A 13,669-nucleotide genomic window follows, 5' to 3' on the forward strand; every position below is an offset into this window, starting at 1 on the left:
AAAATTCAAAATGATCTGGACAAATTGGAGAAATGGTCTGAAGTAAATAGGATGAAATTCAATAAAGACAAATGCAAAGTACTCCACTTAGAAAGGAACAATCAGTTGCACACATACAAAATGGGAAATGACTGCCTAGGACGGAGTACTGAAGAAAGGGTCTGGGGGTCATGGTGGAGCACAAGCTAAATATGAGTCAATAGTGTAGCACTGTTGCAAAACAAAAACAAAAAAATACAACCCCATCATTCTGGGATATATTAGCAGGAGTGTTGTAAGCAAGATGCGAGAAGTAATTCTTCCACTCTACTCCACGCTGATTAGGCCTCACCTGTCCACTTCTGGTTACCACTTTTCAGGAAAGATGTGGACAAACTAGAAAGTCCAGAAAAGAGCACAAAAATTATTAAAGGTCTAGAAAAACATGACCTAGGATGGACTGAAAGAATTGGGTTTGTTTAGTCTGGAGGAGAGAAGACTGAGAGGGGACATGACAACAGTTTTCAAGTACATACAAGGTTGTGGCAAGGAGGAGGGAGAAAAATTGTTCTCCTTAACCTCTGAGGATAGCACAAGAAGCAATGGGCTGAAAATGCAGTTTAGGTAGGACATTAGGAAAAACTTCCTAACTGTCAGGGTGGTTAATAAATTGCCTAGGGAGGTTGTGGAATCTCTATCATTGGAGATTTTTAAGAGCAAGTTAGACATACACCTGCCAGGGATGGTCTAGAAGATAATACTTAGTCCTGCCGCAAGTGCAGGGGACTGGACTAGATAGTCTCTTGAGGTCCCTTCCAGTCCTACAATTCTATATGCCAGACACCATAGGCAAATGGGGTATTCAGACTATCGTATCTATAAATGTCATACATATCTGCGTGAGCTAGACAGCGTATTCTATGTCCATGGGGGAAGGTACAGCGCTTTCTCCAGGAACTAAAAATCAGTGGGGGGAGAAGGGGGTAACAATTACAAAAGGTAAACAACTGCTGCAGAGAAGTCTCACCCCCGGAGGGACTCCATAAACTGGTTCAAAAGGCCCAGCAGAAACATCTTTTGGTATAGGGGGCAGCCTGAATTGACTCAGGGACCTTCTTTTGATACTCAAATGGACATGAGACTATGAGGGCAAAACCCTGCTGAAGAATGTAGGGCACTTAATAGGCTCTCCGTGCAGATGATGGGTTGATACTTGGTAAGCCTAGCATGTACATAGACTGTTTATTGTTTTGTGACGTTTTCTCTATAATGCTTTTGTTCTACACATACCGTGGTTTGTGAAAGCTGGCCAGCCCCTACTAACAATGTCGTAGCTCCTAGGAGAGAGCACGATGGCAGGCACTGGACTAGGGTCAGACCTACTGAGATAAGCCCAGTGAATTGCAAGGGGACTGCAAACCTAAATCCCAGGTCTGGAGGGAAAGGGATGCAAGTCACCACCAATAGAGAAGTGACAGCTAGAGGCCTAAGACCTAAGGGGGCACCTTTGAACAGACAACAGAGGAGGAAGAGGTGCAGTCAACTCAGGAACTGTGACAATCATCCCATTTCTTCCTACAATCCCGTTTCATTCACTATACATCTTCCAACTTCTGCAACAAAAAAGGGTCCTACAGCCTCCTTCACTACACAACCCTGATTCATTCCCAGAGAAGGTCCATCATGTGCACTGAATGAGACAGGGGTCCTGTGGGTAATAAACAGCATACGAGTATGTAATTAGGATTGTATCATAAGGCATATGCACAAGTGGACCAAGTTAAGGTTGTACAGACAGCCTTAATTCTGATATCTCCTAACGTTTAGGTGCTTGATTTTGCAACCTTAATATTTTCTTTTACCATAGTTTGTGTGTGTAATTTCTACGTTTTTCAAAAAAATCCATCATCAAGCACCAGCCTTGCCCACACCCCAACTCCCAGTTTCCCTTCCCTCCCGCCCTCCACGTCCAGTTTCAAGTGTTTCCCCCCCTTGTCCCAATACACTCCCCTCTTCTGCTTTTGTCCCCTCTGCAGTCCAGTCAGGGAGCTTCCTCCTCCAGGCTGCTTGGCTCCACCAGGGGAAGCAGTGAAAGCACAGGGAAGGGAGGATCCCTGCTCTCAGATGCGATGTGGTGCCCAGCCCCAGCCCACAGCAGCCCAGAACTACTACACTGCGGAGAAAGTCCAACTTCATCCCTTCAGACCCAGGCTGGAGCATGGTCGGTCACAGAATCTTCAGGGAATTTAGCGGCAAAGCTCTAGCAAAACTCTACTGAGCATGTGCAAACTGCAATTTTTCAAAAGTTTATAATTTGGCCAAATTTCGGAGGATTTTCATGGGGACAGCAAAAGGCACATCCCTGATTCAAAGGCCACCCCCTCCCAAATTTCAAATCCCTGCTCCAAAGCATGGGGGTACTTCAGCTTCTCTAAGGAAAGATCACCAGAATTTTTGAACACAATTTACTTTTCAATAGCCTTGTTCTGAGAAGCACCTGAAAATATTTTGGCTGAAATTTTCCCAAACCAGTTCAGCCAGAGGCAGACATCAAATGTTAAACCCAAATGGTTAAAGTTTGGCAAAGTTATACACAGAGTCTTATAATGGCACATTTCAGGCAACCTTAATATTAGGCAGTGCTAGCAACCTCACCTCTAATATTTTGAGCACTTATAGTTAACGAAACACAGAAATTCATGAATTTTGCAAAATGATAAAGAGAAAAAGGCACATCGCAACACTGACAGTGTCTCCCCAAGTTACCCAATAAAAGTGATGCACACTAGATGGAACCACATTCAAACTGTTTGTGAACATGTGAGGTCATAATCTTGGAATTAATACTTGCCTTGAGATATTTCTTAGATAATTCTTGCCTTTAGATATACTTCTGCATAGCCACATGGAGCCAAGATTTTCAAGAGTCAGGAGCCTAACGTTAGGCCCCAAATCCAAAATTAGGCATTTAAGTAAGTGGCCTAAAAGTGCTCAACATCCATGTAACTTTCAACTGAAGTCAACAGGAGCTGCTGGGTGGCTCAGGACTTTTGAATAATCAGGCTACTTATTTAGGTGCCTAAATGAGGATTTAGTAGTCCCCTAATTTCTGAAAATCTTGGCCATTAACTGCATTACAAAAATGTTATCCTATTGCAAGCCAAAATTACTTCAATTAAGAATATATGAACTGCATTAACCCACTAGTTATGATAAACACCACTGTGTTCCCAAAGCAGCCTAATGCTAAAATGAGCTTTTTTCCACAACAGTCCTAAATGTACACTCGTTGCTTCTGCAATAGCTTGAACAATGTTGTGTTTGTGGCTTACCTGACAAAGGGTTAGTGAAATCTGTCTGCACTGATGAAGTGCTAGGGGTTGCATGGGATTCAAGTTTGACTTGAAGCCAAAGGTGTAGAGCTTCCTGAAATTCATGCTGTATGCGTTCAATATTGACATATTCCATCCACAAATCCTGTGGCATGAGAGAAGGCTCAAATTATTATAGAGAACTTTGCACAGCTGACAAAGTACAATATACAGTGCACCCATCTCCATGTACAGTACCAGGGAGACAGTACAATCATGGAGTAGAAACCAGGCCCAATATTTTAAAGAAAATCTTTCCCAGAAAAACTGAGCTCCCAAAAGAGAAAAATTGAAGATAAGCAGCAGCTAGAGATAAACCCATCTACACACACACAGAGCACTGACAGGCACTCATGACCATCATGGAAGGAATCTAACAGATAGTCTCCGGGAGGAACTTCTATAAATGAGTTCCCCGAGCCTAAAGGGATCCATTCCAGGCCCAGTTCAAACTGAACCCCAAGACAGTAGGGGCAAGCACAACTCAAACAACTGCTTGCAAGAAATGGAGAGGAAGCTGCAGTTCCTTAAATATCAAGGGCATAAGTTATTGAAATCAGGTAAAAAAAGGGCTGTATTTCCTAGAGTTTATCCATACTCAAAATGAGTGGGGGAAAAACACAGCTCCAGCCACAAGGAGTAACTTTCAAGGGTTCACCTAATGAAAGAGGCCTCAACCAATAGTGCCATGCAAGGTTTGACATGCACAGTATATACAGTGAACAGAATAATGTAAGCTTCCCTCTGGCTCATTTTTGCTTGATCAGGAAATAATACATAACATTTCAGTGAGAGCAGGTCTGAGCCTCAACTGTTTTATTTGCTATCTAAAATCCAGTTCTGGACAGTTCCCAGAGCCATCTGAAAAAGCACAAGTACGTGCAGAATAAGAGCTATGTTCTTGTTGTAGCATGCAAGAACTCTGGGCATGAGCTCTGGCTCACATATGGAGGGAGGCTGTTTGGGTCAGCATACAGGAGTCTAAGAAAAAGCCCACTCATGCTGGAGAGCCACAGCTTGCAGAATGGACAGTGCTGCAGACTATCAGGGCACAGGGTGCTCCACAATTTACGAAGTTACTAAGTGTCTCTGTTAACCAGTGAGCTGAATTTTGGATCACCAATCAACCCAGCCCTGCACTGTCAGTGATACTGAAGTCCCTGTTTCACCTGCTGGTTTTGCATGATCTTAGCAAGTCTGTACACATCATATTGCTTCGGTAAAGACGGAATGTATGCATCGCCTTTCTGAAAGCTCTCTTCTTCCAGCCACAGAACAAACACATTAAAAAGCCTAAAAGAGAAAAATGAGGGGAGAGAGGAGGAGAAAAAAAAAGTTAGACGTTTACAGAGTGTGTGTTTTCTTCCTTAATGGCACATGAACACATACATACACACACACACACACACACAGTGTGTATTCACAGCAGCTCGTGATGATCACCATTCTGATCAACACTAATAACTGAAATGGGAACCTCTGGAGCTAAAAAGAATGAGGCTTTTCAACTTGAGCTAAAGAACCAGGCTCAGTAACTGGGAGATGTAATAGACTAATATCCTTTACACATTTAACATAAAGGGGGACATGTAACACACACTGACTGGTGGGTTACACCAGAGCCCAGCTCAATGGCCTTGTTACTCTCCAGTGTGGAACACGGCATGTCAGCCTAGACTGAAGTATGGGACAGCAGGAAGAAAGAGCTTTGGAGAGTTAATTTTCAAGGATTAGAGGGGTCCCTGAAGTGGGACGGGGATGCGGGGGGAAAGGCGGGGTAGAAATTAACTGAAGGGTGTAACCCTGTGCCACTGTATCGAGGACGCATCGGTCCGATATTATAGACACCCATGCAGGGAGGAAGGAAGAAAGAAAGGCTGTTGGCAAACAGAGGGCAGGAAGGATCTGGGGAATAGTCCAGTAGGTCTATCCTGTCCTGCTGCTAGGGAACCTTTCTCCAAACCTGAGCGAGAGCCCGAGCGGTCACCCCCCTGCGACCAGGACCGGGTTGATTGGTGGCTCTGTCCCGACCAGTACCGGTCACCCCTCCCAGAGTTATATCTGGCTGACCTCAACGAGCGTCTGGATCGGGGTTTGGCAACCAGCAGTGCTCAGCGGATCTGCGACAGCCCCAAGCTGGCGATCTAAGCCTCATGCTTAACGTGTAGTACCGGGATGTGGAGCAGGACCGGGAACCAGAGCGGGCCTGGTGTCGCGAAGATGAAGCCACACACGGTGAAGCTGCCCTGGAGGATCAGCTACGGACCGGAAAATGGTACCGTTGGTCCCTCGACCTGTCCCTGGAGCGGTACTGGTGCCGCAGAGATTTTGGGTGCCAACTCCAAAACTCCTGCCAGGAGGTGCGTGCCTCCAGAGGTCTGCGTCCGGCTACCTGTGAGCCACACCTCGAGCCTCTCTGCCCTTGTCCGAGGTCCAGAGACCAGATGGGGCTGCAAAGCTTCTGCCTATCACAAGCAGAAGCACGCCGGATGCGAGAGGCGACCGTTGGCAGGATGTCCCCCGCGATGGAGAGCACTGCCAGAAAGGTGGAGACTATGGTGGTGCCAACGTGGGTTTACCCCAGGACCAGGACCCTGCAGGGGCTAGCGTGGGCAGCACTGGGAGGGACATATTTCTTGTGCCGCTTGCAGGGCCTCTGGTGTGGACGGCACCCGGAGCTGACTAGGACCTCCACTGCTATCTGGAGTATCCGGCGCGGAGCGGGCTGGGCTACACTGCTCGACCTGAGTTGGGGCCCAGGACCCCGAAGGGGTTGAAGAGGCACCCGAAACAGGGCCTTGGTCCACCCCAGACTTGTCCTTTCCCTTACGGGAAGCTGGAGACCTTCCACGCCCTGTCTTCCTGAGCTTCTTGGCTGGAGTCACGGAAGGAGACCAGTGCCGGCTCATAGACAGTATCGGCGGAGCGCTGCGCAATGAGGTCATGGTGCTCGGTGCCGAATCGGCTTTGGGGTAAGGGCAGACTCCATCAGGAGAGCCTTCAAGTGAATGTCACACTCCTTTTCAACCTGGCCTTGAAGGACTTGTAGATTCTGCACTTATCACTAATGTGACCTTTACCCAAGAACCGTAAACAACTATTCTGTGGATCGCTAATGGGCTTGGCCTTTTACAGTGATTGTGGGGTTTAAAGCCTGGGGACTGGGGCATGCCCCATCCCGAAGCGAAGTCCCTTTAGGGACCTACTAAGCCTCTAACTTAACAAATAGGTTGAACTAAACTAGAGGGAAACTATATACAATAAAATTTGCAGGAGGCAAATAAGTTCGAACGAACGAAAGCAACAGCTCTAGCTGAAGCAGCACCAGTTCCATGCACCATCACTGGCGGCAAGAAGGAACTGAGGGTGGAGGGGGCCGGAGGTGCCCTATATGCCACGGCATATGCATGCCACTCCAGGGAGCGCCAGAGCTGGTCCCCTATGGATACTGCTGAGGGGAAAACTTCCAGCACCAGTGCATGTGGCAAGCACACACACCTAAGTTGAATGGACACTTCGAGCAATCACTCGAAGAAGAATGTGTCTCGTACATACTAGATAATAGTAGGATCTCAGTAACTGCCATAGCGAAATTAGCTGTGAAACAGGACTGGCTTTCTTTACCTGACAAGTTCTTTATGCAGTTCTGGTGAAGTCAGGTAATCTGGTGAGCAGTTCCCCCTTTGTGACAAGCCTTCACTGCCGTCTGCAGCACTCTCCACTCTAAGCGCTTTACTAGCTGCATGATGGAAGTCTGCCACCTCCGTCAAACGCTGCTTCATTGAACTTAATAGGTTAACATGAGCTGGACTCTGGAAAAATCTTCTTCCGATACAGCCATCTACAGGTAACCTTCAAAACAAAAGTCTCGTTAATGCCAAATCAACATCTCTGCCTCATAAACTGGTTTTTGCTTCACGGAGACGGCTAACACTAAATACTGCTCTGAACTGAGCTCTTGGCACCATGGAAAAGGGGTTGTACAAGGCACTTAGTAATCTCATTTATACTGTAAACACAAACGCCGGCCACTAATTATATTAGAACCTTTAACAAATAACAAACTTACCCATACTGCGGCCCAGGTCGGTGAAGGTAAAGGAGGAAAAATTTTTGCCAGATGAGGGGCAGAAGGGGGTGATCTGCAGGGGTAACAAGGGCCTGATGAGCCCAACGGTAGATCATTAGTCTTTGGAGAGAAGGTACAATAGGGAGCTTCAGCTGGGCCTGGGCTTTCTGCAAAAGAAGTGGAGAACTCTTTTCAACAAGTGTTCCAGGAGGCCCATTTCCATTGCAGTTCCCTACAATAGACTTTGTTCTACTTTATTCCTACGTCTTTAATTTTGATTAACAGAGCAAGGATGGTTTGGGAACTGTGAATAAACTACGGCTATTAGATAGCAATAACCCATGAAACAGTCGTGCTTCTGCAGTAATGTTAAGGCCAAGGTGCCCAACTCTCAGCTATAGGCGCAATCCGGTCCACTTGATTTGCTGTTGGAGGGCCAAATTATACCTTCGATCTTCATGCAAACGTACTGCTGGCACCAGCAGAAGGACTGCTGCGGACCAAAGGCCACATCGGGGCATAGAATTTAATTCAGATTGTAAGTTGTCCTTCTCCACAGAACAAGTTTGACATTTCCGTATGGGGGCTTACATCCCCTTGCCATCCTGTAGACAACAGCGGACCATATATATTTTGTGAGGCCCAAGAACCCAATAGGGTACTAATGAATGTAATAAGTGCTGAGCACTTTTAATAGTGTTTTGCAAATGTAAGGACAACTAGTGTAGTGGAGCAGTACAGAATGGAAAGCTAACTTTTTCACTAAAGAGAAATTGCATCAGCTTTTCCAAAGATAGAGGAGATGAAGGCAAAGCAAAATGATACAGGTGCGTCCACCAAACCCTGAACCCTTCCAACATAAGACCACCTGTACTGGTTTCATATTAGCAATAAGCTATTTTATTATCCAGTTCAATATTTATGACCAATGGTTTAAGGCTCACTCAGTAAACACAATTTCACAACAAAATTATTGTGTACATTTACACTGCAAAAGTTGAAGGAAGGATGGTCCAGTGGTTAGGGCACTAGTCTGGAACTCCAGAGACATGAGTTCCTGACTCCAGAGACATTCACTGACTCAGCTTGGGCAAATCACTTAGTTGCTTTATGCCTCAGTTTCCCCATTTATACCAGGAGGATAATAGCACTGCCCTATCCTCACAGCACCTTTGTGAGATAAATACACCGAAGACTGAGAGGTGTTCAGATGCCATAGTAAATATGCTATGTAAGTATTTTATATACAGATGGAAGATTTACTATAAAAAGACATTAAAATAATAACATATTAAAAAACAGGCCTTTGGCATGCTGGTTTTAAAATGTTAAACGAAAAAAAGAGAATGGAAAATCCTTTAGAGCATTTTTTTTTTCCCCTGTAAACCAAGCAAATAAGGTCTTACAGAGATACACTGGTGTCCGTGCAAGCAAAATTGCCAGGAATGGCTCAAGAGAAGACTCAATTTTCTATGTATGAAGGGGTAACTGTTCTCTTGCCTTAAGAGCCTGATCAGGAGTTAAAGCATTGATGATCAATTCACCCTCCACGACTCTGCGAAGTTGGGAATCTTCTTCAAATATGGACTCCATATTCAGAACCATCCATGAAAACCAAACCTGTAAGATACAGTGTACAGAAAATCTTGACTACAGAAGAAATCCTTCTGTTTTCTAAGTATTTTTAATAGATCCTTACTATGAAGTTCTGAAAGCATCATCACATGGAGCCAGGAAGTTTTATGAACAGATACCCTATTCCCCATGTATATGCAACCAAACCTTCAATTTCACTGCTGACCTATTAGAACTAGAAGGATCTTAGTTGACAAAGGGGTGAGATCCGTAACTACCATTATCCATTCAGAGAATTCCAGATAAAATAACCAACCCACATATTTTATCGTCAGAACTCCTCTCCCACACAACACGTGCAACAAGTCTCCACTTAGGGACTTGTGACATGTTGTAAACAGAGAGGAGGGTGATCAGTTTTTAGAACATTTGTCAGACATGGCAGCCCAGTCTCTCACACTGAAGCCTACAAGGGATTATCTGGGGAAGGTACACATTATGTATGTACTGACAGTCACATTAAATGAGTTCTTGGATATAGATTTAGGATTTAAATTGCCAACTCCCTCATGCCAAAAAATGTCAGTGCCAAAGGCCTGTGACATCTCCAGTCTGATAAGCCTGCAGTGCCCTCTCAGACTAAATTAGAATTTTATTTCATCCCAAGAGACCTTTTGCAATAAGAAAAAAAAAAAAAAAAAGGAATGGCAAGAGTAGAAGAGGACAGTTCAAACAGATGTCATGGGAAAAACAGAGCACTTTAGAGTAATGTAACTGCCTACCTGTGTGGAATTCGCACTGCCCTCGATGAAGGAAGGGGTCACATTTCCTGCCACAATCCAGCTGACCAGGGAAGAGAGCAGACCTTTGTCACAGTGATAACCTAAGGCATTCTGTATGGAAAGTTTGCATAAAAGAAAGAATGAATGTGAGAGAGTGATGGGGAATTTACTTAGCAACGGAACTGTCTCTGTGCCTTTTTTCCGGCCTGCCCCTTATGCGTGTAACCAATTCCCAATCCTGCTTCACAAAGCCATCACTGAAAAGCCAGCTAAAAACCTCATTTCTTCCAGGAGGTCCACAGGGGGCCAAATAACAATTAATATAATTAAACCATCCTAGCTTGGAAAATCCAAAAGCAAGACCAATGCGTTCTGTCTTGCGTCTTTTAGGGCTGGGCCTGTATAGTTTTGTACCATGTAAAGCACTGAGAACACGATAAACACAATATTAGTAAATCAGGAACCATAATTTAAAGATACAGTTAAACTCCCTTTACCCAAAACTCCATACTTCAAAATTCCCTATTTGTCTTAATGCCAGCGATGCCCCCACCCCAATTCACTCAGTACCACAGTACCACCCAATTAGTCAAACCAATGTACTCAATTGCTACCGGTTTCAGAGTAGCAGCCACGTTAGTCTGTATTCGCAAAAAGAAAAAGAGTACTTGTGGCACCTTAGAGACTAACCAATTTATTTGAGCATAAGCTTTCATGAGCTACAGCTCACTTCATCGGATGCATTCAGTGGAAAATACAGTGGGGAGATTTATATAAATAGAGAACATGAAACAACGGGTTTTACCATACACACTGTAACAAGAGTGATCACTTAAGGTATCCCCGATATTAACAGTATCCCCGATAATGTCATGGCAAACCTGGTGGTTGAACTTTGTGACTTTGTCCTCACCCATAATTATTTCACATTTGGGGACAATGTATACCTTCAAATCAGCAGCACTGCTATGGGTACCCGTATGGCCCCACAGTATGCCAACATTTTTATGGCTGATTTAGAACTATGCTTCCTCAGCTCTCACCCCCTAATGCCCCTACTCTACTTGCGCTACATTGATGACATCTTCATCATCTGGACCCATGGAAATGAAGCCTTTGAGGAATTCCACCATGATTTCAACAATTTCCATCACACCATCAAACCTCAGCCTGGACCAGTCCACACAAGAGATCCACTTCCTGGACACTACGGTGCTAATAAGTGATGGTCACATAAACACCACCCTATACCGGAAACCTACTGACCGCTATTCCTATCTACATGCCTCCAGCTTTCATCCAGACCACACCACACGATCCATTGTCTACAGCCAAGCTCTACGATACAACCGCATTTGCTCCAACCCCTCAGACAGAGACAAACACCTACAAGATCTCTACAAGCATTCTTACAACTACAATACCCACCTGCTGAACTGAAGAAACAGATTGACAGAGCCAGAAGAGTACTCAGAAGTCACCTATTACAGGACAGGCCCAACAAAGAAAATAACAGAATGCCACTAGCCATCACCTTCAGCCCCCAACTAAAACCTCTCCAACGCATCATCAAGGATCTACAACCTATCCTGAAGGATAACCCATCACTCTCACAGATCTTGGGAGACAGGCCAGTCCTTGCTTACAGACAGCCCCCCAACCTGAAGCAAATACTCACCAGCAACCACACACCACACAACAGAACCACTAACCCAGGAACCTATCCTTGCAACAAAGCCCATTGCCAACTGTGTCCACATATCTATTCAGGGGACACCATCATAGGGCCTAATCACATCAGCCACACTATCAGAGGCTCATTCACCTGCACATCTACCAATGTGATATATGCCATCCTGTGCCAGCAATGCCCCTCTGCCATGTACATTGGCCAAACTGGACAGTCTCTACATAAAAGAATCAATGGACACAAATCAGACGTCAAGAATTATAACATTCAAAAACCAGTCGGAGAACACTTCAATCTCTTTGGTCACTCGATTACAGACCTAAGAGCGGCAATTCTTCAACAAAAAAACTTCAAAAACAGACTCCAACAAGAGACTGCTGAATTGGAATTAATTTGCAAACTGGATACAATTAACTTAGGCTTGAATAAAGACTGGGAGTGGAGGGGTCATTACACAAAGTAAAACTATTTCTCCATGTGTATTCCATCCGCCACCATTCCTCAGACATTCTTGTCAACTGCTGGAAATGGCCCACCTTGATTATCACTCCAAAAGGTGTTTTCCCCCGCTCTCCTGCTGGTAATAGCTCACCTTAAGTGATCACTCTCGTTACAGTGTGTATGGTAACACCCATTGTTTCATGTTCTCTATGTATATAAATCTCCCCACTGTATTTTCCACTGAATGCATCCGATGAAGTGAGCTGTAGCTCACGGAAGCTTATGCTCAAATAAATTTGTTAGTCTCTAAGGTGCCAGAAGTCCTCCTTTTCAATTGTTACCGACATCCCTGTTACTTTTCAGATAAATGGGCTCATGCTACATATAGAACAGAGATTTATTTGGAACTGATAATCCCAGACCTAAACCTTTAGAACTTTTCTACAGCTGCACTAATTCATCTGTTTTACCTTATGCTGTTGGTAGAGCAGTTTTTGCACACAGTCCTCTTGACTATACTGAAAAGCTGCTTTGCACAGATGATCCAGCAGGTAGACCGTTGCTCTCTCTCTGTGCCACAGCTGTTGAGCAGTGAGAACTTGCACCCAGAACTCCAGCACCGCAGCTGGCCACACTCCATCAGGCTGACGGCTCATAAAAATGTGGGTCTGCCAAGTTAAAGGGTGAAATTAACAAACAGCACCCAGCCTGAATTACTAAAGCACAAAACGGTACTGAACAATTGTCCAATTTCCATTGGTTGGTTTTTGTGACAGCATCAAGGGCTCTAATGATATCCGTCTCTTTTCAGAAGGACACGGATGACGTCACTGTAAACGGTTTGCTATTTTTGTTCTTTATCCCTGACCACAGAAATTCTCAGGATAAAGAGATGTTGAAGCGGGGGTCCCTGGAGCTTACCAACACTGCTGGAGAGGAGACCATTTCTAAGGCTTCTAACTCTGCAGCAGAAGAAACAGCCACTGAGGCCATACATTTGAGACCCTGCAGGCTCCCAGCCTGGCAATGCCTACCCTGTAGCTTTCACTCTGCTCTCCCTGCAAGGCAGAACTTGCAATCTCAGCGTGGGTATCAGTTTATCATCTTTTCTAACCCTAGTATTTTTTCCATTTAACTCCATTGGGGTCTAGACTTCATGAGCAGATAGGGCTACAGGTACTTTGGCAGACCAGTGACAATTCTTTCTATACCAGTACCATCTTCCAAAGCACAAACCCGCAACCAGAAAGGAAAACTTACAAACCCTAACAGCAGCCAGATAGGCCTCTTAATCCCTGCTGTACCCAACCCTAATGTGTGCAAATTACGCTTCATACCACATTCTAAGCAACACTGGTGAGAATTCTCTCTTTTTAACAATCAAGAGCTGCAACACTAAGTAAAAAAAAGACAAAACAAAAAATGGTCAGCACTGGAGCTCTGCAGAGTGAAATCCTAATCCATCACCCTCCAGCCATTAGATGTACAGTTTATTCATGCTTCATTTTCTGACCTGGATCATGCTGTTGAGAAACTTAACATTTTCTCCATCGCTTGCTCCTGTCAAGTGTTGCACCACTTTGTGTGTAACCTGCTGAGTCATGCCTTGTGGAACTCCACTATCCAGGTGAAGGAACAGCTGGATGTAAGATAAAAACCTAGAGACCATAATAATCACAAATGAAATTCATTCGATTCTAAGGTTTCTCCTACATCATACATAAAGGGCTGGGTTGGTTTGTTCTGAGGAATTTAAGTGTCA

General features: G+C 44.7%; 1 protein-coding gene across 5 annotated transcripts in view; it reads right to left on the reverse strand.

Moving 5' to 3' along the window:
• The window catches only part of EPG5 (ectopic P-granules 5 autophagy tethering factor), an 83,238-nt gene that overhangs the window by 34,808 nt on the left and 34,761 nt on the right, over positions 1–13,669 (reverse strand). For all 5 annotated transcript variants that reach the window (XM_048849598.2, XM_048849597.2, XM_048849602.2 and 2 more), the window contains 8 exons: positions 13,421–13,565; positions 12,378–12,575; positions 9,777–9,887; positions 8,920–9,039; positions 7,420–7,586; positions 6,975–7,202; positions 4,520–4,643; positions 3,312–3,456 (listed from right to left, as the gene is read on the reverse strand). In XM_048849598.2, the coding sequence (XP_048705555.2) occupies positions 3,312–3,456; positions 4,520–4,643; positions 6,975–7,202; positions 7,420–7,586; positions 8,920–9,039; positions 9,777–9,887; positions 12,378–12,575; positions 13,421–13,565 (1,238 nt within the window). The remainder of the gene's footprint in view (positions 1–3,311; positions 3,457–4,519; positions 4,644–6,974; positions 7,203–7,419; positions 7,587–8,919; positions 9,040–9,776; positions 9,888–12,377; positions 12,576–13,420; positions 13,566–13,669) is intronic.

Source organism: Caretta caretta, chromosome 5 (genome assembly GCF_965140235.1).
Source record: "Caretta caretta isolate rCarCar2 chromosome 5, rCarCar1.hap1, whole genome shotgun sequence".
In the NCBI taxonomy this organism is placed as follows: domain Eukaryota; kingdom Metazoa; phylum Chordata; order Testudines; family Cheloniidae; genus Caretta; species Caretta caretta.